Raw genomic sequence first — 17,361 nt, 5'->3', positions numbered from 1 at the left:
AAAATCACTTTTAAACTACGTTGTGTTTAATTTTCAAGCTTTTTAACTTTCAAATAAAAATTTTACCATACATAAAACAAATTGAAATAAGGTAGCTTTGCTTTTTACTTTGATCAACAATATACTACCAATTATATATAGCTTTAAAATACACTGCATTATAATTTATCCTATATTTATGTTGATATAAACATTTGTCAATAATTATTATGAATTTAGAATTTAAGTGGTAGTCTATTTTTCTATAAGACACAGCTGAAATATTTTTATTTTTGTAATGTACATTTTATTTTTTGAAAAATATTAAACATGATATTTTATAATAACCTATACTATTTGAGGAGATTATATCTGTTACCTAATATTTATAATAATAATTTATATCAATTCAACAACAACGTTAGTATTACATATACAATTTAATGAATTGATAACAACAAAAAAAAAAAAAATATATAAAAAAAGTTGTTTTTCATCCTCTTCCCGAGAAGTATCTATCGTTGCTTATTACATACATTCGTAGATCCGTAGATGTCACGTTCTCGTTATAAGTTACGTACACGTGCAAACAGTGTGTAAACCGAATAAAAAATTGTACATTTCAAATTTCAATAGATAAGTTGCCTAACCTTTTTGTCGTTTCTCTGGAATCTTTTGCTTACCTGTAACACCATAAATTCATAACAAATTATATTTTGTAAGTTGACATAATTTTCACTAAGCTGATTTAATAGAGAAACAATTACTACTTTACACCAAAACCCACTGACATAGTCTCGTTGTCATGTATACTTTTTCTTCTTATTTACCGCATGTATTATGGATATCTCCAATAAAAAAAAAGAAAGTATTTTCAAACATATTTTAATGCAGTAGACAGTCAAATGGTACCAATGAATAATCATATCCTGAATAGACAATATCTCAGTTGTAGGTATATTTGCACCCATACTATACACAATATACATGTATAATAAGATCATAATATTATGTTTGTTAAGTATAATTTAAATGATACAATTATCATATAGAATATATATATACCTACCTTATTATCTGTAACTAAATAAACTCCTATGACCTAGAAGACTATAATTATGTGTTCTACAGTAGAACTTCTATTTCTCCACCAATATGGTGTGAAGAGAGACAGTGCTTGTTTTTTAATTCTCGATAAACTTAAAAACTATTAAGTCGAGTAGAGTATTTAAAGTATGATCATTGTGGACGTTAAATTCTATTGTATTGAATTATAGTTGAATTTAAAAGCGATATTAAAAAAGAAATGTATTACAAATTGGAAAATAAGGCCACATTTAAAAAGCCAGGATTATGATGTTAAAGACAACAAAAATAGCTATAAATGTTACCATTTCAATACGTATGCTTTTTAAAAACATTTTTTAACTATAGACTAAAGTTATTGGATATAGTATAGTTTATATTATTATATTAATAAGTTGACGTTTTTGCATATCACGTTATTTTGTTGTTGAAAACTAATAGGGCTTATTAGTATTTGTAAGTATTAGTAAGTATTTGTATTCTGAGATAACATAAAAAATTTTTTATTCTATGGTAAGCCATATTAGGCTAGGAATTGGGTCTAAAAATGTTATTCATTAACAAACGCACATTTATAACTGTGTATGCAAAGAGTGGCTAACAAAAACAACTTTTTTACATAGATATAGCGAAGTGCAATTATGGTTAGTACTTAGTTAGTATACTATATATTTAGCTAATTGTTTTTGTCTCTACCATAAAGTGATAATAGATTATTACCATTGCCTAATGTTTGTATTAAGTACCTACTATGTATTCACGTAGAGATGTTTCCCATACATCAATGAGTTGTGTGTTATACAAATTATATATTTATAAAATGTACTTAATATAGTTCTAAGTTGCAATAAAATTTAATTGAAAATCTGTGTAATATATACATCATACGATGATTGTTATTTTGAATAAAATTTAAAAACTGTTATTTTAAAAATTATTATTTTCTTTGGAAATTTTCATTTTGAAAAACATGTCATTTTATACGGTTCACATATTTTTGCTATTATATTTGTTGGCGAAACAACTATAAGCTTATAATTTTTAAATGATTATCTATTTTCTATATATTTAATTTTGTGGTCTGAAGCAAAATACGTTTGTAATTAAAATATTCATCAATAAACATTGAATTTTTATAGATATTATAATATATGTATACATATATATAGTTTTTATTTTTAACATTTGAAGTTAAGACGAGTGGAATGATTCTTCATGAATGTTGTAACCCTATTCCGATTAAATTCACTTTCTTGTTTTTATAAAATGTCCCAGAAAAGAAATGTAAAAACAATTAATTATAGGTGCATTACGGTAGTGATCCATTCGGAATTTATTAAAAACATATATTATAAAAAACGTTTTAAATATATTATTAATATAGTAAGTAGATACTTTTACCTACTTTTTTTTACCGACCACATATATGTATTGTATATTGTTTATTACAATTATAAATATTAAATATACATGTATAATTTATCCGAGTGTATTATATATTTATTTATTATGTTTATTTTTAATATTTACCCAAACATTTAAAGACTATATATTATTTAAATATAAGTATATTCAATAATTTATTTAAGTCTTCTTGTAACTTATAACAGATATACACTATCATAAATTATTCAACGTTTACCATTCAAACTAGTGTTTATTTTATAATTTATTCTGTTGATAATATTGCAATATTATTATTAGTTAATTCTGTAGTGTAATGTCATGAATCAATGAATGTAAATTTTAAAGTAAGCAGCTATAACCACGTTAATTTTTTATAACTTTAAATCGAAAATTAAAGTTATAAGTTATAAATAAATTAATGACAATTGAAAATTATAATAGGTACATTTATTCTATAAACAACATAAAAATATGTAGATTGTGGGTTATTTCAATGTCTGCAGCATAGATTATAAGCATGTTCATTAGCGTATACGCAACAAAATTAATTTGATTTATAGTAATACTGTCAGAATATATAAACATAAATTTACAAAACTAATAATTTAAAACTGTTATTGCAACTGACGTCCATATAAATACAAATAGTATTTTGGTGGGCTTAGAAAGAAGAGGACAACATACAAAATACTAATGAAAGAATTATTATTAATGAATCATTATTCACACTTACAAAATTTAAAAATTAAACATAACTGCATAAATATTTCGTTCGACCAGTTCATACATTTTAAATCTAACAAACCTGCTTAGACGTGTTTTTTGGTGTTTAAGTATCAAAATAATTACACCGTTTCGACATCGTTTGCAAGTATAGGTCACAAACGTCAAACATATAAGTAGGTACCTACTGTAATGCATCGAAAAAAAGGAAAATTAATTTCTTAGAAATAATTAATCAAAAAACGTTCAATATTTTTTAAATTACCTATGTATTATTTTACACTTTTAATCTAAGATTAACAACCCTGTGATATTTGAATGTTACATTCTGATGTTTAAAAATAGTCAATTATCTCGCCAAATATTAGCATTGCGAACATATTTCTCAAGAAACCACTCTAATAATAAAACACATACCAATACATATAACTTAATGTATTTCTGTAACTGTATTAATATCGATATATATATATATATAACTCTAATGATATTAAAACTGTATGTAATTAAAAGTAATATTAATTATATTCTATATTATATTTTATCACGTAATGCTATTTTAAATGATTATGTTATAAATAGAGTTTTATATACTACGTTTATATATATATAAATAAAATAATAAAAAAAAAAATCTCAAGACCGCGGGGAACGAAGTATAATGGTATTCATGTATTTATTTAAAGAAATCTATACAATATTTAATTATTGTATAAGTGCCTATGACTAATAGACATTTTAGCTTTACTTATACATTTATTTTTTGAATTTTCGAATTTTACAATCTATATGTGTTCATAAAAAAAAAAAAATTAATAATCCTCTATTGTAATATTACTAAATTTTGCTTTTAAAATGTCTTATACTAAATTTGATAGTTTCCGTTATTTGATTTTATATTGGTGAGTATAATTTTATACTAATTTTTTACTTACAAAAAGTTCTAAATAAGTTTCAGTAGTATATTCATAGTTAAAAATGTATAATACATTATACACGTAATAGTATTTTAAAGAAGTGATTTTTAAATTTCTACAATACAGAATAATAAAGTTTATAAACTTAAGTAAGAATAATTATGAAAAATTGAAAACTTCAAAAAACGTTAAAGAAATCTAAGCAAATTGTATTATAAAAACTCTATTTAGAATTGATTTTTAAAATATTTGATTTATCATTGTTTTCAAATTTCTCATTATAAAACACCAGCACTTTGTACATGGTGAGTGGGAATGCTGTAACTTGTTCTGTTTTTTTTTTTATTTTCTCCTGCTTTATATAAATTATATATAATGTAAATTTATTTAACATGGTAAAAAAAGTTTTACCTATAAAATTAATAAGTGTTAACAATCATAAAATATTTATTCAAATGACATTTTAAGTTGATTGAAGTAAAATAAATTATATTTATTTAAGTTATATTTTAATGTTTACAAATATATATTATTAATACTTGCATAATAATTATACAAAAAACGTATTCCATAAAATAATATCACAATTTTAATATGCAAAAAACTATTATTAATTTTATCACTTAACTTGTATTAATAATTTCCATGGATTTCATTTGAATAAAGTTTCACGAGAATAGCGATTTGTCAAGTTGTAAATCTTTAGGTGCAATGATAAAATCATACATGTTATATATATATTTTAATTAATGAATGTTAGCATTCCATATAAAGATTTTTATTAATATGTAGTATCTCAGAACTTTGTTTGTAATCAATAATATTTTTTTCCTGACAAAAAAAAATGTTTTATTTTTAATAATTACAAAATTAATGTACAATTTTCATTTTCATGTACCTAATTTAACAGATATTTTAATATCTTACATTAAATTATATTAACAATAATTAAATATCTGAAGAGATGTGAAGAAAATATATTAAAAAATAATTTATTAGAAACCAAGAATAAAAAATTTTTAATTCTATTTTTCAAAAATATAAAAATAATATTTAAGATAAACATTTAACACTTTAACAGTAGTTTTAAAGTTAGGTAGGTATTTAAAATTAGAATACATTGGAGTACAAAATTCGTTACTAATACCATAATTCAAGCATTATTTACTCATACTTAACTGTTATTTTCATGAAGTATAATTAATCAATATAATAAAAATTCATTTTCATATACTTAGAGTGTGTAATTGCTAAATTAGCATATACACACTGTATTATATGTATTATTATTGGCAAAATATGTTTACATTGAAAATAATAAAAAACATTTATGAAAAGTAACGAGTATAATCAAGACAAAATTATTTTTTTATATATTTTCAATTTATTAAAAAATATAAACTATATTATTTGTAATTACATTATAAATTCTATGTGGTTGACTAAAATATGTTGTTTAATTAAATAGGTATAAACAACTTTACTTAAAAATATAAATATGATTTTTTTATAATCATATCTTTTTATTTTGTTTTGCTAATCTTATAAAGTTAACTTAACTAATATTTCATAGAGATATGAAAAAAATACTAATTGGAGAAAGATATTACTAACATTTAACATACTTACATATTATTACACCTACTTTTCTATATATATACTACCTATAGCGAGTAAACGATACTCCAAACTTAAAAAAAGGTACATCGATAAAACACGTATAAATTAAATAACGTAGAGTAAAAATTATTTTTGATCCCTTAAAGTATTGCAATATTGTTAGAATAATCAAAATTCTACACGATTATGATATGACACATGCACCGATCACGTATTCATACGGTTTTGTATTTTTGTAAAACCTATATGTCATATGTAAATCACGTGCCATATTAATATATGTCTATGATCGGCCAATTAATCGAATGAAATAATTGTTTGATAATAAATTAACATATTATTGAAAAGAAAAAAAAGTCAAAGGACAGAACTATAATAGTTGAATTATTAATAGGATTCGAAAACGGCTCAGAAGAGACGTGATAATGATTCTCCACTCGAAAATTCAGTCATCAAAATGTAATCATGAAGTTTTGGGTCCGACTAGTCTAGTAGAAATGGAATTCAGGTTTATGGTTCACAGACTCTGTGCCATCGCGTGTAGTAACATAGCAGACAATATACCTATGACGGGAGTCGTAGACTTGGCGGCGGTGGTGCCGCCGGATTTGTTAGACAGTAGCTGTTCTACGCCTTTTATACTTCCGTCAGGACGTCGGTCTGGCTCATTTAGCCCCTCAATCCGACAGATTAGTGAGTAAAGGTCGACGTTGTCGAAAGGGTGGGCGGTATAGTTCTCCTTGAACGCCGGTCCGGAGGCCATGAAAATGGCTCGCATCTGTTTGTCCTCATTGTCATACCCGTGCACCCCTACTTTAAAATCCTTTTTTGCTGAAACACGATCGATCAATGTTTGAATATCTTCAGTGTAGGAACAAACAACATTTTAATATTGCGATTAAAGAACAAGTAATAATACGATTTTTTTTTAGAAATCATAAGACATCATTCTTTGCCCGTAGATATTGCTAAAAAAAAATTGATAGAGATTGGTAAAAACTTAATTAGAAAATACTCTTTAAATTATCGGCGTACACTAATATGTTATTTAGTGTAGTATACAAATATATAGATATATTGTTATTTATTTGGTCTACTGATAAAATTTAGGATCTATAAATAAAAAATATAAAAAATGTGGGCAAGTGAATACCTTTATATGCTGTATAGTAGGTATCGAGTAGGCCACTGTGATGGAAGTGTTAAATTTGAATTCAATTATAAATTATTTTATAAAAAAACTTAGTGGATACTGAATGGAGTCGGTCTATTAGTTTATATATCACTTAGTATATTTAAAGTTATGCGTGTATAACTAACACATGCATGTTTTATATAATTGAGTTATAGGTAGGTACTAACTTGTTCCGTTTAAAATTATTTCATAATATTCATCCCAAAAGGCATATCCAGGTTTAGCCAACAAATAAATAAGATTGTTTAATCTAGTATTATTTTTCATATGCCAACGGTTATATAATTGATCTTTTTTAAATACATCAAAATTTTTATCAGCTTCTTTTGAAAGATTTTTATAAATTTCATCGAATTTATCTAAAAATAATAATAACAATATAAGTTATAAAGTTATTCTTATAAAGATATACTTTTTAAAACGATCGTATTATTTTCTTACTTAGCTCATTTGGATGTATGAATACATTAGGACCTGAACCAACGCGTTTGTAAGACGTATTGGTTATATATTTATCTAAATGTATCATGTTATCATATGTAACTGTTTCCATCCCGTGATCACTGAGAATAATGAGATTTATTTTGTTTTCTAGATTTGCATATTTTATTTGGTTGAGCATATACCTAAAATTATAATTTTTTAAATATTAACAATGTTAAAAAATACAAAACAGATTGTTGTAAACTTAATAAAACATATAACTAATACTACTAATAAAAAAATAATTAGTAAATAAATACATATTATGAGATGTAAAATATATTTTTGTAGCCTTGCGTTTACAGAGTAATGACATGTACATATCTAAAAACCAAACTTATTTTAGTATGACTTATAAATTATGAATACCTTAGTGTTACATCTATTCTCACAATTTGATCTTGAATCTCTTTTGATTGTGTTCCCTTTAAATGACCAGTATTGTCCGGTTCATCAAAATACGCATACACCAAATTGGCTGGTTTATTTTCATCTTTAATCCATGACATAATTGCGTCTATGCGATCATTCCAAGGCATTGTACTATATAAAAATAAATAAGTTATTCTTCTGGTCTAACATATTGATACAATTTTTAAAAAATGCTGAAGAATAGATATTATTTTTGTAAAAATTATTTAGCTAATAAAAAACAACATTGTACTTTGAATTTATTGGCTTTATATATTTTTAAAGTAACCCATATATTATATTGTTTTATTAGGTTTGCGAAGTGAAGCCCAAGAAAAAAAAACTGTAAAAACTAAACGCATTGTTTATAATTACAATTATAACGTATTATTACTGGTTGTATAATTGCACATAGGTAGGTGTTTTGCCTTGATACGCAAATTCAGATCCTGGCCACATCAATACCCCGCTATACCGTTCATCTCCATTATTTTCGTTTTGAATCTGAAATTATTTTATCTCATTAAATCATGCATAGAATAGTATAGCATATGACAAGATGTGGCGTGAATTAAAGATGTAGTGGTAAGGGTTTCTCAAAAAATCAATAGGGTTATATTTAACAGTTTTAGTAATACTGATTACTATCGACACCATTATAACGACTGATTTGCATGTTGGTTAGTATAGAATATAAATCACTAATAAGATATAGTAATATTTATATTTATATTTAATTATATGTTAATGTATCTAATACAAACAGTATAATAATTAACTTTTAAATTTTTGATTAATTTATACCAATATATTTTGTTTTTGTTTTGCCGTTTAGGTTTGTTTTTACTTTTATTATTGTTTGTCGGAAAAAAAGGTGTTTCAAAAAGAGTAATAATATAATTTAATATATAGTTAATATAATTTAATATAATATCGCTATACAAAAATACAAAATCGTTTTAAAAATAACCTATTCATTGTAGTCTAAGTATAATATTTTAAAACTTGATATTCCCTTTTAATTTAATTGTTAAATAATTTGAAATATTTACTTATATGACTTGAAAGTTGAACGAAAGATAATAATAATAATTATTATTATTAGATCACTTATAATAAAGTGGTTTAGGACTAAATTATTAGATACAAATTTCTCATCATAAAATTAAAATTGAAGAATGAAATTAATCATTTTTTTAAATACCTATAGTTGATAACATTAAGATTGAAATACAAAGATAGTACTAATATACTATGTAGCATCCTGTCCTTGGGTTTCGTTAATGATAACAGTAATTATTAAAACTTGAGAGTTTCATACTTTGTAAAATAATGATTACTTTTGAATAATAATTCATATAATAATACAAATAGGTAAGTTACATTGGTTTGAGGAACACTGAAAAGACTACGAAAACTTGTTGTTGTACTTTTGTCATGTATCTCAGACCTTGAAATAAACCAGTATTATATTATTTATTCTGAGTCTTATAGAAATGGTAAATCATATTATACATCTGAATAATAACCTAACCTAACCTAATCAAGACATTTTATACTATATTATACTGCAACAATATTATATGTGTGTGTATAATAATATATCAGATCATTTTGTTGATAGTTGTTATCAGTACTTAAATTATTTTAAATTTACTGACAAATTATAAACACAACCAGTATACAATTTAAATATTATTATAAACACTACTGATTTAAAGAAATTTGCGAAGTCCATTCAAAATGTGCGAAACTTTCATCACTGTCCCAGAGTTTTGTATTTTGACATTTACATTGACAAGATATAATATTATACGAGTACCTATAATTCGAAATATTTAATTTAAAATTAATATGATACGTAATAGTGTAATACACGTTCACTGGAGTATCAAATGAAAAAAAAATGTTTAATTTACTATTTGCGATTCTCAATCATAAACAATTAATATACAACTGTATTTGTATAGTTCGTACCTATTATTATATAATACTTGTGCAAAAATAGTAATGTTATGTTTTCCGTAGAACATAATTTTTGAAATATAATTGTTTACATAATAATATGATCGAGTATTTACAATTACACATTTATTAACATCGGGATATCATTAACTAATGAATATTAATATTAGTACGGTTTCTTCTTATTTTATACATGTAAAAACATGCGAATTACCCAACTTGACCGGCTTAACCTATTATTTAAATAATAATACTGTCTATTAATTATGAGTTTATGACTCTGTGTCCAATACACGAGAATGTATCAATAAAATAACAACGAATTAGGTTACTATGGTATAATAATATACTATTTACATTTTGTTTTTAAGTTACTAGATGCTGCAGTTTATGATTAAGATTAACTGAAAAATAATTAACTGCTTATCAGTAATTTTATACAAAAACACGATTTACGTGCGATGTAGATTATTTCCTATTTTAAAATGTATATAATAATATAATATATTCAATATTCATATTACATGATTACCTTTATATAATTGTGTCGTAATATGCTTATCATTTGAAATAATCCACGTGAGAGCGTAAATGCATAATTAATAATATTTTAATGCATAGCTATTTAGTACCTATTTAAGAATAACAATATATTTATTATAAATACATTTTACATTTACATATTATTATATTATATTTTAAGCTATACAGGTAAATTTTAAAATAAAGATGTAATACTTGTTGGTAAGAATATTAAGATTATTAGGCATTCGTTTTGACATTTTATTTTTTGATTATTCGTGTGGACAAAAATGATCAAGTTCACAGGAATGTTCAATCGTTAGACATAAGTACCTATTATGTAATATAATTTTTCAACAATATGTTCCAATTTTCAATTTGTGCACGTATACACATAATATGCGTGTAATGACGCGAATTGGGAAAATATTTTTCTATATTTTTTATGTTGATGAATATACCATTATAAAATATATGATTTATTGTAGTCTTTGAATTTTAATATTTAATATTTCCATTTGTTTTCTTCTATAGAACTCAATTCAAATAAATTCCATTGTAGTATTGTACCGATGCACTTTATTTAATCGGGTAACCATTTTGATAATCATGTTTAGTAAGTTATTATTGACAATGGTATGTTTTTTACAATACATTTGATTTTTGAAAAATTTTTATAGAATACGGGTTTGACATATACTATGGTACCAATGTATTTGATAATACATTATATATTATAGTAGAAAATAAAATCTTAAATTAATTCTTCATGTATTATGGTCATAATAATAGTATAAAAGTAAAAAAAGTAAATAAAAAAACAACAAGTGTTTTTTGTAAAATTATATCATCAATACTCGTTATTCAACTGATAATAGCTATCAAAATACATTTTTATTTTTATTGGTTTTTATTTCTAATAATCAATTTGAGCAATAGATCCCGTTAGGTAACTGGGTCATAATTTATGAGTACAATTATTATTGTTTTACTATTATTTTAATAATGTATTCGTGCAGAATAATTACTATTCGTTTAAAATATCGATTATTGTAACTGATTGGATGTGAAAATAAGAGAAGAAACTCAATTGTTCCAAAAACTGAGAACTATGTCATACATAGTTTACACGTTAGGCGTCATCTGCCATCATAAACGTTTTACGTGCATGATTGTGTATGAAATGTATGAAGACATTGACCTGATTGCATAGAATCTCACTCAATCGGTTAGGGGGCTCGTGAAATAATTGTATATTTCTCATAATAATTAATTCGTCATTCACTGAAATATCACTCTATCCGGTGTAAAAATATCGGTGTTTGGTATATGGCATATATACTATATGCACTCGAACAGACATTATTCTTACGAGCAAAGTAGAAAACAAATTAGGTAGTATTAATGTGTACTAGATATTTTTTTTGTCATCTTGGTAAGAAGTTATTAAAGTTTCTCAATTCTAATATTATATCATGATTCACTGCAGTCACAAATCCATATCAGATACTATTATAAAATATTAACATAAAACACAACAATATCGTATATTGTACTAACATTAGTCGGTTTGCTTGCTCTTTCCGTAAAATCAAAATATCGCGATCACAATACTAGTTTGAGTAGTTATCGAATGAACACTTAAAACACGGTCTGACTAATGTTTTCGTAACTAATCCTTTTGTTAAACATACAATTTAAGAGGGGTACGAGTCGAAACGACGAAACTAAGCCTTTACTTTTTTACATCCATGGCGAATCACTCAGGAAATTGACTCCATAGCTTACCCAATTTGGAACTACCAAATAGTCATAGTGGAGTACCAATGATAGAATGCCTATTATTTCTTCATAATTTTCTATCATGCGCAAAGGGGAGGGGAGGCAAAATATAGTAATTATAATAATATTATGATTGTTATTACTGATGAACGATGTATTGTTTAAAAGTATTGCAGTATTAGTACTTAGTAGGTTAATAATAATAAAAACCTTATCATTAAGTCAATAATTATTTTAATTTTTAGGGAAAATAATTTGTAAAAGTAGGTTTACCTATATAACATAATACATTGATGTAATAAATGGTAATGTGTGTTTTGAAATTAGTAAATAATATAGTGTTGCTCTTATTATGACTATATTACTTATGACCCGGTTTCGGAACTTATAGCATTTGCAAACTTTTGTTACTTATTGTTAAATATAGCAGAAAACTAAATAAATTAATTTTTCAATGCCATGATATCAAATCTAAAATTTGAATGTGCATATTTCATAAATATTGCAGGAAAGTGTTTATTTTGGATAATTGAACAATTTGTCAAGTTAAAAAAATTAAAAACCACAAATTTCAACTGATTGAAAAATATACCGATACGATAATTATACTATAATATAATATATTTATAAAAGTTCTATAAAACTAAAAGTATTTCTGTACATCGAGTTGTCGTGTGATTATTTTATCGTACAACAATTTATCGTGATTGTGCGAACAATTCTATTTATAACCATGTTATTTATAATATCGTACGATAAATAAATCGTACGATAAAATATCGGTCGTGTATACCGGCTCAAATTTATTGTAATATATCGTACACTCCGAACTTGACGAGCGGCTGAAAAAGGAATGAATACCGTGTACAAAAAATTATTATTTGACGTACGCCGAAAACGAAACATCACTATCTATAATATCTATAAATATTATAAAAATAAAAAACTAAAGATAATAATAGTTGGTTGTCATCGTGCGTGGGGCCGACATTTATTACTTATCCAAATTAAATTAATGGAAATCCAATAAATACGTTAAGAAATAGACCAACACATAGATGACTCTTTTTATTTTGGGAAATTAAAATTTAAAAAGTATTACATACAATTGAGTGTTTCGATAAAGTAACCAGTGATATACTCATAAACGGTATACCTACCATAGAAAATATACCATTGTTTTTTTTTTTTTTTAATATAATTATCAGATATCTATATTGAATGTATTTGAGAATTGAAAATTGAAAATTACAAATAATTAGGTATACCGATTCGAATGTTTTTTTTTTTCATCGACCAACAACTGCCGTTTTAAGCTCATAAAAAGTTACGTCTACACAAATTATCACGGGGTACACGGCACACCCGCCGATCGTCAATGGTCTATTTTTCGTGCGATAAATTGGATTTTAATACGTTTACAAAATTTCTCGCACCGCATGCGACTTAAGACGGGAACTGATCGTACTCGGGCTGGCTTTACTGTGCACCCGGCACAGTCGAGAAAAAAAATTGAATATTAAAATATATACAACGACATTGCGCTGGCGGCCGGACCTTACCCAGATGGGCACCACCTTATCGTCGTAGTGGAACTGCTCGTACGTGTAGTGCATGATCGTTGTGTCGTTCCAGTTGAACATGTAATTGTCGAGCACGCCGTGCGACTCGGCGTACATCCCGGTGGCCATGGTGAAATGGTTGACGAACGTCTTCGTGGGGAACGCGCTGCGCATGTACGGCGGAGACGCGGACGCGTTCCGGAACCGGGCCAATGTCGGCGTTAGCCGTGGCTGAATGTAATGGGGCTGGAAACCGTCGAACGACACGACCACCGTCACAGGGTGTCGGCTGACGGCCGCCACTCCGGCCGCTGCACAGATCGCGGCGACCAAGTAACATTGCACGGCGGCGGTGGACATGGTCAAAGAGGAAATCGTCGACTCGCGATTTCGGTGGTGGTAAAAAATGACCGTATGGATTTTAACGAAATATAGTCGTGTTGCTTACAGTTTAATAGAGTGGCAACTAGAGATCAATCGGTATTACATAAAAAGTCGTAATGATTGCTGCCGTCGATACGTGTTGTTATAAGTTACATAAAAAGTGTTGTTAAACGTAGGATTTTGTTGATCGAGTCGGATATTACGAGTTAAACAAAAGGGAACGGTTTGTAGATGGTACGAATTAAAAACGCAAACACGCGTTCTCGCTAAACGTAACACCGAACTTCGCGTAGCTTTAGTCAAACGTGTTTGTTTACGAAATAAGAAGTACGGTTTAATCAATCAAATTTTTAGGTGTTGTAATAACAATATTGCACTATTGTCGTAGCTAATTAAAAAACCAGATATATATATATAACAAAACATAACTATATATAATAGTAGCCTTTACATAATATACAGTTTTGTGGTCACGCGCGCAACCTAACAATTCCTCCGTCGAATCGATCGTATATCGCGACTGCTACAATCAATATTTTGTTTCCGGGTGGTCCGAGATGATCTACGTCCGAATACTGTACGTACGACAAAACGATGAGTGCTTCCGGCGTAGACGCGTGGCGGCCGGACTTGACGCGGGGAACGGCTCGACGACGGCCGATATCGCGATGTCCATACGTCGATTGGACGCGTGCAATGTGATCTGGTCGCTGTGTCGCGTCGCTTTTTGAAGTCGAAAAAAAAAAGGTTTTTTTTTTTTTAAGTCGAGTGTTTTTGCTGACGTGCGACCAGATCGGTGTGTGTTAAAAAACTGCAAACACGCCGTCCACGATACCCTTCACCGATCGAACGAGAATATTGCACTCGCGCACGCCGTAACAGGTGCCCGGCCGTCGGAGTGGGGAAAACTACACGTCATAAGAGCTTCAATCCGGTCGGACGCGGCCGTACTGTTTTTCGTGTTCTTATTAATATCATTGTTCCGTTATATTGTATTATACGCGTCCTATCGTACTGAATATTGAAATCATGACAATAATAGTTAATAACCACGGTGTGTACAGTACTACAAAATATTATAATATTATGAATATATATTTATTTGAGACCATCACGAGTCTTCAGTTTAAACTTTAATAATGACGACAAAAAATGTTACTTTGATTAATCATTATGATATTATAGTACCGTATTATATACATTAAATTTATAATACATTACCTACTTTGTATTTTTAAATTTATTTATTTATTTTTATTTTAATTATATAATATTATATAATTATTATACAATATAAGTATACTATGATGTATTATAATTTAAAAAATATTAAATAATTACATTTTTTTTTTTTTTTTTTTTGGTGCAACATGAATACAGATGCAATAAAACGAATAGAAATATTTTGTTACATAATTACCAAAGTGCATTTATTTGAATAATTAAAACTATGAAAATGATAAAATATTCATTTTACATTTTTACTACGTATAGGTATAACTATTTTTTTAATTTTTTTTTCTATTGACTGGATATTGCCAACTGAATTTGAACCAAAACTACAGTATATGTGACGATGGATGCAATTATCTGAAAGAATAAATTTGATAAAATATTATATAAAAAACACATAGTATAATGATTATAGTAACAACTAACAGTACTTATTTATATAATAGTACTATTTGTTTTTTTCTCTCTGCAGAAACATACGTAAGTACGCAATAGTCGCAACATTAAAATCATTTAGTAATATATTTTTTTAATAGCTTTCGATTAATTTTAGAGTAAAATCATCTATATAACAATTAGCAATAATGACATAAATGTTGTTTAAATTTTATACATTAATAGGTATATAATAGGTGGTTTTATTCTAAGATTTTTCAAAATCCATAAACAAAACGATTTTATGTATGCGTTTTGCTTATCTGGTTTGTGGATCAGAGGAGAAACAAATAGTGCGATAATATCATTTTGATTTAGATATCAATTTATATTCAATGATCAACCAGTTCAACTGAATTCATTTTTTGAGGAGAAGATAAGTCATGGACTGGTATTATTTTCAAAAAAAAATATATTTTTACGTGCAATTTAAATATAATAACAGTTAGGTAAATAAATTATGCAACTGCATATCATTACAGAAGATTCATAAAATAATTTCAAGTTTCTGAGGATACTAATTCATAAAAATGTAATAATCTCGAGCTTCTAGGGATACTAATCCCCTTCACATTCCTGGTAAGGTTCATTAAATGTAGTGTACATAGATATATTTTGATATTAAACTAAGATCAGAAAACAAATTAATATATTTGATTATCTACTTTATAATATATAGATTGGATAAAATACAAACAATAAACAATATTCAAAGTGTTATAGTACTAAAGACACGTGATAATAAGATAATATCTGCCAAATTGCTAACTTTCATTAAATAAAATAAAACTTAATATATGTAGTTTAAGTATTTCATTATTTCTATCATTTTAAGAATAATAAATGTTAGTTCTTTTAATGTATAATGTAATAATAATAATAAAAAAAAAATACATAATAGATCATTATATTTTATTTTGAAAATTCTTAGACGCTTTTGGTAACTCAACTTGAGTCAATAATACCTAATGGCTATTTCAGTATATACATACTTATATAATCTATATTTAGATAATTATTTAGTATTTTTAGTTTGTATATGTATATATATATATATTTATATTAAAATAGAATATTTGCAATTTGTAGAAGCAGAACTGTAGCATAGTATGTACAATAAATAAATAGGATAAATATAATGGAGAATATTTTCATTGATAATATATTTATGAGGATGGAGGCTGTCCAGTGACGGAACTCTCAAGAGTTTGTATATTTTTACATTTCGTTTTAAATGTTTGGTAGCTAAATTTTTTTTTTTTATTAAATAATTTGTTTTAAAAAACTTACTGATTGAAGAAGTGCATAGTCCAAATCAAAAAAATCATACACATCAAATATGATTGGATTGTTCCAACAACTCAATACAAATACCTCAAACTATATACAATGAATAATATTTTAATTTTAATAAGACTTGTAAGTTAAATAATAATATTTTACTTCTTTGATAATTCCAGTATTTGATGTAATACAAAGTGTATCATGGGCGATCAATACAGTTTTCTTTGACTGCATAATACAATTAAGATAATCAACTTATTACTTTTATTTATTGACACGAAAATGTTAATTATAAGGTTTTAATATTCTAAATTATTAATATTATACAATATTACTTTATAATATTACTATTATAGGTACATATTAAATCAAA

The 17,361-nt window shown here is 26.1% G+C and overlaps 1 protein-coding gene across 2 annotated transcripts; it reads right to left on the bottom strand.

Annotated features, from left to right (window-relative positions):
- Positions 1-348: 348 nt before the first annotated feature.
- LOC114129037 (ectonucleotide pyrophosphatase/phosphodiesterase family member 5-like) lies at positions 349-14,928 on the bottom strand. 2 transcript variants are annotated; one of them, XM_027993659.2, is made up of 7 exons: positions 13,653-14,928; positions 8,216-8,325; positions 7,780-7,953; positions 7,369-7,553; positions 7,095-7,286; positions 6,297-6,563; positions 349-662 (listed from the first exon to the last, which is right to left on the bottom strand). In XM_027993659.2, exons 1-7 carry the CDS (start codon positions 14,010-14,012, stop codon positions 625-627), a joined length of 1,326 nt encoding a protein of 441 aa, XP_027849460.1. In that variant the 5' UTR covers positions 14,013-14,928; the 3' UTR covers positions 349-624. The 2 variants fall into 2 exon arrangements, with proteins under 2 accessions (XP_027849460.1, XP_027849459.1); XM_027993658.2 differs by lacking the exon at positions 349-662 and having other exon boundaries at positions 5,332-6,563; positions 13,653-14,921.
- Positions 14,929-17,361: the final 2,433 nt, after the last annotated feature.

The sequence above is a fragment of the Aphis gossypii genome, chromosome 2, assembly GCF_020184175.1.
Source record: "Aphis gossypii isolate Hap1 chromosome 2, ASM2018417v2, whole genome shotgun sequence".
Lineage (NCBI taxonomy): Eukaryota > Metazoa > Arthropoda > Insecta > Hemiptera > Aphididae > Aphis > Aphis gossypii.
The sequence above is the reverse complement of the archived record's forward strand: the minus strand, read 5'-3'. Positions and strand labels throughout refer to the sequence as shown.